The sequence below is a fragment of the Babylonia areolata genome, chromosome 27 (genome assembly GCF_041734735.1).
Source record: "Babylonia areolata isolate BAREFJ2019XMU chromosome 27, ASM4173473v1, whole genome shotgun sequence".
In the NCBI taxonomy this organism is placed as follows: domain Eukaryota; kingdom Metazoa; phylum Mollusca; class Gastropoda; order Neogastropoda; family Buccinidae; genus Babylonia; species Babylonia areolata.
In genome coordinates this window covers 34,668,507-34,678,506 of record NC_134902.1, presented here as the reverse complement: position 1 = coordinate 34,678,506, position 10,000 = coordinate 34,668,507, and the positions used below count along the sequence as shown (strand labels likewise).

The following is a 10,000-nucleotide window of genomic DNA, read 5'->3' as shown; positions in this document are numbered from 1 at the left end:
TGGCTGAGCGGAAACTTGTGTTTCTGCTTCACCGTAATTAATTAATACCTCTTTTATCAGATCAGTAAACTACAATTATTATATACTGGCAGAAGCCTTACCCCCTATCCTACCTATCTCCACTCCACGCTGCTCTCTCTCTCTCTCTCTCTCTCTCTCTGTCTCTCTCTCTCTCTCTCTCTCTCTCTCTTGCTGTGTCGCGAGCAGTGTGTTTGTCGTGTGTGTCCCCACAACGGCTGACATCTCGCTACGTATCACTGCACTGTCTTCTTCTCTTAGGTCTTCTCTTTTATGTTCTTCTCTTTCTTCTCTTCTCTTCTTATATCTTCTTCTTAGCTTTTCTTATGTTCTCATCACTATTGTAAATAAAACAATAGACAAACCCATTTGTGACTGGCCTCTATATGTTCCCGGCCTGTGCGCGGGAATTCTGGTCTATCCTTTAATACAGTAAATCATCATATTTTAGTTAGTTCTTTTGTACCGTACCCTTGAATAACCACTCGGTACACGGCTACAAAAGTGGCGTCGCCTACAGGATATTGATCCTTGATTAATCAACGACAGGATAGAGAGCCATCACAAGATTGATCCAAATTATCCCCTTTAATATTTCAATTCTTGTATCCAAATTCAATCCATCCCTAAACCACGGCCCTTTACCAGCAAGTGTACCTTGTTACAACTTGGCGCTGTGAGCAAGGATGTGCAAAGTCTTTAAATCTCTTAAAATAAATTAAAGCCCTTAGCCAAGCATACTCTATCACTAGTTATAACCGCTAGTTATGCGGATGAGACGATAAAACCGAGGTATCGTGTACAACACGCCCTTTGCGCACGTAAAAGAACCAGCGGCAACAGAAGGGTTGTTTGTCCCTGGTAAAATATCTGTTGAAAAAAAATCTACTTTGACAGTAAAACACAGAAAAAAAGAAACCATACGTGTGTTTGTGGTGCTACACATCGGCTACACGCTCTTCACTGGGTATCATCCCGACCTTCATTCACACAGAGATATGTGCTGTGGTGGAAAAAAAAAGAAAAAGAAAAAAAACGAAAAAGAAAAGAAGAAAGACAGAAAGAAAAGACAATGCTACGCTACGCGACGGGACGTAATACAATACAATACAATGCAATACAATACAGTACCCGATACAATACAATGCAATACAATACCGCAATACCAGACAACACAACACAATGCAAAGAAATACAAAGCAACACAATACAATGCAATGCAACACCATACAATAATACAGTATAACACAACATTACCCTACCCTGCAATAATTTCGATATAGTACAATACAACGCAAAACAGTACGAAGATGCACGCAGGCCTCCTCCGTTCTAGTGACTTGATTTCAGGACGAGACAAGAGGATAGCATGACTGATTAGTTTGGACCTAAGGAGCGATTCTTGTCTTGTCTTGTATTGTGTTGTTTTTTGCTTTCTCGCAGGATTTGTGTGTGGAATTCGGTCCGTTCCTCCCGGTTAGAGCGTGTCGCCACAGTACAGCGCCACACGTCTACCACCAGCCTCCTTTTTCTTTTATGCAGGTACGTTTTGATTTTACTAAGAAAGTGGATTATCTACAGAAATTTGCCAGGGAGAAGCTTTTTGTAGCCATGGCTTTTTTACTCCATGATACATGTACCGCACAGAGGGCCTGGGGTTATCATCTCACCACAATGAAATAACCACTTAAGGTCTAGCTGAGGGGCTGGGAGCAGGCGGAGGAGGGGGGGAGGGGGGGGGGGAGTGGGGAATTCATGCGAGTGTGAGATTCGAACCCCATTCGCTCAAATTCTCTCGCTTTCACGGCGGACACAACTATCACTACAAGACCACCCCTCCCTCCACCGTCACCACGTGAGCACGAGGGACGTCTCCATGTCACAGCCCCTCCCATCAGCCAAGGCCAGGGCGGGGCAGGGCTGCTAGGACCTAGGACGCCACACCCCCGGCTTCCTTCTCGAGGAAGCAGGGGACAGGGCCCAGGGCTATATAAGTGGGCGCGGCTCCAGGATTGACACAGTCCCTGGGAACTGCTGCTGCTGGTCCTTGTCTCGTCTGCCTTGTGTCACCCTGCTGACCGCTGTACTGCTGACTACTGCTGCATTGAAAGGTGAGCAGGAGTTTGGTTTATACTTTTTATGACGATGAAGTCTGCAGATGATGAAGAACATTTTCATTGCCGTGAGCTGATTTTTTTCGTTCGGACCACAAACGATAACAAGAACTGAATTTGTTCCACGCAGATTTTTTTTTTCTTTCTTAACTATTATGTAAACGTCCAAAAGAACTGAATTTGTTAAATGCAAATTATGTCTCATCTATTATGTAAAATAGATAGGACATTGAGATAATGATGGTAGCACTAATTTTTATTACTGTTGTTGTTGTCATTATTGTTATTCTTATTGTCTATCTATTCATTCATTCACTTATTTGTTTACCCATTTATTTATTTATCTATTCAGCCATCCATCTATCTAGTAATTTATATATTCATTTGGTTATCTATTTACTTATTCATTTATTCATCATTTATTTATTTATTTATTCACATATCTGTTTATTCATTTATTAATTTGTTTATTCATTCATTTGTCCACTTATATGTTTACTTATTGAATAATTCATCAATTACTAATCGATTATTTATTCGTTTCTTTATTTTTCTAATTAATTATCTATCTATTTTCACTTTTTTGACAGCTGATTACAGTGATGTTTTACGCGTTTTATTTTCCCCACGGAATAAAACTACCCACTCACTAATACAATATGGTATAAAAAAAAAAGTACATGCACACACACACACACACACACACACACACACACACACACACACACACACACACACACACACACACACACACACATACACAAGTTTCAAGTTTTAATTATCCTTTCACTCCTATTGGAGTATGGAGGATGACTGCAAAATAATCTTTTCGTGCCCAGAATAAACATTTCCAAATACACAACAATGTCACATAAAAGTTGAGAAAACACAAACGTCTTTTAACTCCAAAAGTATAACTAGGCAACATTTGCAATTCTAATCATCTTACTTAGAGCGAAAATGACTTTTTTGCCTCCTTTGAGCATATTACAAAAATTAAAAACCGATTTTGGAGACAAATATTTTTTAGGAACATATCTGTTTCGTAACTGATCATAACTGGGACATTCCATTATAAAATGAAGCTCATCACCAATCACAGACATGTTACAAACCTTACAAAGCCGTAACTCTTGTGGTATGCCTTTGTGTCTCCCTGTTTCTATTTCCAGCTTATGATTACTACTTCGAAATCTGAAGAAGCTGATAACATAATCATCAGGCATTTGACTTATATATTTTTCTCTACCAAATCGACTTTTGAAATTTCGATAAAACAAACATTTACTACTCGCCTCTAGAGCATGTCTCCATAGATTTTGAAAACTATCTCTCAAAGCAATGTTGACATTCTTGCAGAAAGATTCCCTCTCCAAGAAGAATTGACCATCCCAAACACAGTCATACCCTGCTTCTATTAAAATTTGTCTGATACAACTCATCCATTTTGAAGAATAAATACCATTTCGATATTAGTCAAGTAATATCAAATATATTTTCCCAGAATATTTTTCTGTGTTTGATATTACTAAGCTGGTCCAAAATTGAACTAATCTCATTTTCACTAACACACTAATTGGATAAATACCAGTTTCTCCATAAACAATTTGGGTCATAGTATTTCTGTTCAGTTTGAACAAGCGTTTCAAAAATTTCAATTCTAATTTTTCAAGTATTTCTACATTTTCATAACCCCATATTTCGGCACCATACAACAAAATAGGAACAATCATAGACAATCATGTCCAGAATGATATGTAAAGGTAAATCTTGATTTCTGGCTGACTGAAGTAACGAAAACATAGCTTTTTGGCCCTGTTCATAAATCATTTTTTTTAGCTTTATAAAAAGTTCCGTTTCTACTAAATTCGATGCCAAGATATTTAAAAGAATCGACAACATCCAAACATGCATCACCAAACTTAAAAACAGGCTTTAGCTTGTTTGTAGAATTAAATATCATCACTTTAGTTTTCTTTACATTGACCACCAGTTTCCTTTCTAAACAATATTTGTGAAAAACATTGAGGGACTGCTGTAATCCTTCTTTCGTTTCTGAAAGTAAAATTGTGTCATCTGCATACAACAGTACAAATAATCGCATGTAATTATCTAACTCTGAAATGTTAACATTCAATAAAAGATCAACAGATGGACTTTTATGCTCAGTCAAATACAACTCTAAATCATTGAGATACAGAGAAAAAAGCAAAGGCGAGAGATTTTCTCCTTGTCGTACACCCTTACAAACGCTAAAGAAATCAGATTTTTCACCATTCAAAAACACACATGACTTAATTCTATCATACATGTTCATTATGACACGCAAAATTTTACCATTCACGCCTTCATGAACAAGTTTTTGCCATAACCCACTTCTCCAAACTGAATCAAAGGCTTTTTTTAAATCAACAAAAGCGCAGTAAAGTTTCTTCTTTTTCATGGAGAAAATATCAATAAGTAATTTCAAAACAATCATTTGATCTAATGTAGAATGGGACAGTCTAAATCCTGCTTGGACTCTTGAAAGTATATTGTTTGTATTGATATAATCAGTCAGTCTAGCATTTAACACACACACACACACACACACACACACACACACACACACACACACACACACACACACACACACACACAATGTCAAACAGGATTTCCAGGCACTGTTGGTCCCAGCAAGGGCCATAACTCAAGCCATTGGTGCTCGGCTCTTCTAATCGGCTTGCGCGCGCGCGCGCGTGTGTGTGTGTGTGTGTGTGTGTGTGTGACGGAACAGATGAAGACCTTAGCGTTTCTGACCGTTCTGGTGCTGGCCTGTATGATGGTGACTGACACGGAGGCGGGATGGCGACGGTTCAGGTGGAGGGTAAGTGAGTGATTGTCATCATCGTCATCGTTGTCATCGTCACAAGGTCCATTAGGTTCGGGGTACATGAGAGTCATCGTCATTGTCATCACCGTCGTCGTCATCGTCGTCGTCATCATCATCATCATCAACTATCATCACCATCCTCCTCCTCTCCTCCTCCTCATCAGTATAATAACAATTATCATCATCATCATCATCATCTGCAGCAGAAGCATCCGCCTCCTCCAACTCCTCCTTCTCGTCATCAGCATCATCATCAGTAGTAGCAGCAACAACAGCAGCAGCAGCAGCAACAACAGCAGCAGTATCAGCAGCAGGTCAGTTGGATTTAAGGTACGCGAATTATCATCATCATTATCATCAGTAGTAGCAGCAACAACAGCAGCAGCAGTATCAGATCAGCTAGTTTCAGGGTTCGTGAATGATGATCATCGTGTTTGCAGGATGTCTGTGCAGGGTTACTCATGCAAGTTGTCGTTTTGATGCTTAAATGCATGTTTGACTCATTGGATTGTACATTGTTTTGGGCAGCGCAGTTTCGGGATGTTTTACATGAGAAGACGCCATGTAGATAAGCTTTTATATTCAGTCTTATTATTATTATTATTCTTATTATCATCATCATCATCATCATCATTATATTATCATCATCATCATCATCATTATTGTTATTATTATTATTATTATTATTATTATTATTATTATTATTTTCTTCTTCTTCTTCTTCTTGTTATTGTTATTGTTATTGTGTCAGGTCAGGTCATTAGATCTGCTACTGGTAACCTGTAATCCAGTACAACCTGTTCAGGGTCGGGTTGCCGGCGACTAAACCGGCACTCCCACTGCTCCCTTCCGGGACTGGTGAGGCGGATGGCTAGACACCCTTATGGAGATCCATAAAAGGGCGTCGGTTCAGGAGAGCCACCGACGGCCATCTAGCTCCACTGTGCTGTGTGCATGCCACACGCAGTTGGCCTTCGGGGTGTGTCTACCTATGCATGCAAAGTCTGGATCCGGCAGAATCTGCGGAAGAAACCTATCGGTTCAACGGAGAGGAAGACGGTTACAGCAACGCACTGTGGAGTGCAGAGAGCAAGATGAGACACGAAAGGATATCTTGGTCATCCACTGCATCCGTGCTCATCCTCCAGTCGTCTCGACTTAGTCTTGCCACTGGGAATTGGTGGGCCCGGACGAGAGAGTGAGGTCGACGTTGCGCAACTCCTCTTCACTTTAAACAAACTCATCGCGCAAGTCAGTCATCCAAAATGACCTTTCATCCTTCATCATTTCATCACCCCCAAGTCCTGTGGCGACAGGCGAGCGACGAAACGACAGGTGTGGGTACACTGGCAGTCGCAGCCTCAGACCTGCACGCAGGCGGCTCAGGCCATAGGGTCGCTCTTCGTCGACAGGAGCAGCGATGGAACTCAGCAGCCGTCTGAGCGTCTGAGCAGCCCTCTTTAGGAATGCACTGCTCACCTCCTTGGCATGAGGAAGGGGCTAGAAAAGGTGCCCTAAAAATTGCCTGCTCCATATCACCCTGGCCAGCATACCGCGGCTGGCGGGGACCCTACATCAGCGGTCGAAACAAAAATAAAGAAACAAAAACAAGGATCGTTCCTCTCACCATTGGTGCTTGGAACATAAGGACTCTCCTGGACAGAGATAACGCGGACAGACCCCAAAGGAGAACGGCACTAGTTGCATCCGAACTCGCCAGATACAACATTGACATCGCAGCCTTGAGTGAGACTCGGCTTGCAGGCGAAGGCGAGCTCTGTGAACGGGGATCTGGTTACACCTTCTTCTGGAGTGGACGAGGAAGCGAAGAGCGACGTGAGGCTGGCGTTGGTTTTGCAGTAAAAACAGCACTTGTCAGCAAGCTAGCTGGAATCCCAAAGGGAGTCAACGATAGGCTTATGACCATGAAACTCCCACTGGCATCTGGCCAGAAGCACCTCACTATTGCCAGTGCCTACGCCCCAACCATAACCAGCCCGGATGAAGTGAAGGCGAAGTTCTACGAGGACCTTCAATCTGTCATTGCTGCTATCCCTAAAGCAGACAAGCTCATCATTCTTGGGGACTTCAATGCTAGAGTTGGCTCTGACTACATCTCCTGGGATGGAGTGATTGGAAAGCACGGTGTGGGCCACTGCAACCCAAATGAATTGCTTTTGCTTCAGACTTGTGCAGAGCACTAACTGCTGATAACCAACATAGTTTTCTGCCTCCCTACCCGTAACAGGACATCATGGATGCACCTCGCTCAAAGCATTGGCATCTCATCGATTACGTCATCGTCAGGAAAAGGGCTAGGCAAGATGTACGTGTAACAAAGACCATGTGTGGCGCCGAGTGTTGGACAGACCATCGCCTTGTAGTCTCGAAGCTAAATATTCGAATCCAGCCCAAGAGACGCCCCCAAGGCCAGAAGGCTCCAAAACGGCTCAACATCACTAAGCTGAATAACATCACCATCAAACAGTCCTTTGTGGAGCTGCTGGAAGATCGTCTGGAATCCGCCTCTCTGGACAACCAGAATGTGGAGTCTGACTGGAGGACCCTGCGTGAGCTGATCTATAGTACAGCTTCAGAGACTCTGGGACCCATGACCAGAAAGCACAAAGACTGGTTTGATGAAAAATGTGATGAAATCAAGCAGCTTCTGGATGAGAAACGTCGTCTGCATCAAGCCTACCTGAGCAACCCAAAGTCCACATCAAAAAAGGATGCGTACGATGCCATCCGCAGGACTGTTCAGCAAAAGTTACGCCAGATGCAGGATAAGTGGCTGAGTGACAAAGCTGATGAGATCCAGGGATATGCTGACAGGCATGATATGAAGAGGTTCTATGATGCCTTAAAAGAAGTCTACGGCCCCACATCCTCAGGGTCATCCCCCCTCCTCAGTGCAGATGGGAATACCTTGATCACTGAGAAGGAAAAAATTCTCGAACGCTGGGCTGAGCACTTCAACAGTGTCTTAAATCGCCCTTCCTCCATAAATGGTGAAGCCATAGACCGTCTCCCACAAGTCCCCATCAACGAAGCACTGGACGATCCGCCAACACTTCTTGAGACCCAGAAAGCAATCCGTCTGCTATCCAGTGGCAAAGCACCTGGCTCAGACTCCACACCAGCAGAGGTCTACAAGGATGGAGGCACTGTGCTGACTGAGAAGCTCCATCAACTGTACTCACTCATGTGGAAAGAAGAGACGATCCCCCAGGATTTCAAAGATGCATCTATCATTCACTTGTACAAGCGAAAGGGGAACCGGCAAGCCTGTGATAACCATCGGGGCATTTCCTTGCTCTCCATCGCAGGCAAGATACTTGCCAGGATCCTACTAAACCGCCTCACAGCACACCTTGACCAAGGTCATTTGCCTGAGAGCCAATGTGGATTCCGGAAAGAGCGCGGAACCACCGACATGGTGTTTGCTGCAAGGCAGCTGCAAGAGAAATGTCAGGAGCAAAATGCTGATCTGTTCTCCACCTATGTCGACCTCACTAAGGCCTTCGACACCGTGAGTAGAGAGGGACTGTGGAAGATCATGGCCAAGTACGGATGCCCTCGGAAATTTATTTCCTTGGTCAGCCAATTCCATGAAGGCATGCAGGCTCGAGTCCAGGACAATGGCGAAACATCTGCTCCTTCTCCAGTCACAAATGGTGTCAAGCAAGACTGCGTCCTGGTTCCAACGCTGTTCAGCCTCATGTTCTCTGCAATGCTTACTGATGCCTTCAGAGATGGCGATGTTGGAATCGGCCTAAAGTACCGAACAGACGGCAAGTTGTTTAACCTCAGAAGGCCTCAAGCAAAAACGAAGGTCATGACAGACATCATCAGAGACTTTTTGTTTGCTGATGATTGTGCCCTCAATGCTGGATCTGAAGCTGATATGCATCTCAGTGTCGACAAGTTTGCCACTGCCAGCAGGAACTTCGGCCTTACAATCAGCACGAGGAAAACTGAAGTTCTCCATCAGCCAGCCCCAGGGAAACCCTACGTTGAGCTCAACATGACAGTCAAAGGTCAGAGACTCAGCGCGGTGGAGCGGTTCACATACCTTGGCAGCACACTGTCACGAAATGCGACCATCGACGATGAAGTGAACGTCAGGATTGCAAGAGCAAGCGCAACTTTTGGCAGACTCAGTGCAAATGTCTGGAACAGAAGAGGCATTAGTCTTGAGACCAAGCTAAAGGTCTACAGAGCAGTAGTTCTCCCCACACTACTGTACGCCTGCAAAACGTGGACAGTGTACCAACGACATGCCAAGAAGCTGAACCACTTCCACACAACATGCCTCAGGAAGCTACTAAACAGCATGTGGCAAGACAGGACCCCAGATACAGAGGTGCTCGCAAAAGCCACCCTTCCCAGCATCTTCACCATCCTGATGCAGTCCCAGCTTCGTTGGGCTGGACACGTGGCGCGCATGCCAGACCATCGGCTGCCCAAAAGGCTCTTTATGGCGAGCTGCAACAAGGGAAGAGATCACACGGAGGTCAGAAGAAGCGCTTCAGAGATACTCTGAAAGTTTCTCTTAAAGCGTTTGATATCAACCCTGAACTCCTGGGAGGAATCTGCAGTGGACCGTGACAAATGGCGCGCTGCTGTGCACAAAGGCGCCAAGTTGTGTGAGGCCAACAGGACTGCTGCAGCTGTTCAGAAGAGGCAGGCCAGAAAGTCACGGGCAAACAAGCTCCCTGACAATGATATACCTGTCTTTGTCTGCCCCAACTGTCAGCGAACATTTCGTGCGCAGATTGGACTATTCAGCCATCTGCACATTCACAGATAGATTCATGAGCATCCTCCCCCCCACCCCACCACCACCCTCCCCCCATCCCCCAGCTGGATGACAACGATGGTCATCATCGATCTCGATGGACACACCACCATTATTGTTGTTCTTCATTTTTGTTTTTGTTTTTGTTCTTCTTCTCATCATCATTCTTTTCATTCTTCTTCTTTTCCTCGTCCT

General features: G+C 44.1%; 2 protein-coding genes across 2 annotated transcripts in view; both read left to right on the top strand.

Moving 5' to 3' along the window:
- Window positions 1–10,000, top strand: part of LOC143300975 (uncharacterized) — a 170,316-nt gene that overhangs the window by 43,701 nt on the left and 116,615 nt on the right. The window lies entirely within an intron of this gene.
- Window positions 1,972–10,000, top strand: part of LOC143300967 (uncharacterized) — a 10,901-nt gene continuing 2,872 nt past the window's right edge. Inside the window, exons 1-2 of the mRNA XM_076614922.1 lie at window positions 1,972–2,129; window positions 4,909–4,998. Of these exons, the coding sequence (XP_076471037.1) occupies window positions 4,909–4,998 (90 nt within the window). The 5' untranslated portion in view covers window positions 1,972–2,129. The remainder of the gene's footprint in view (window positions 2,130–4,908; window positions 4,999–10,000) is intronic.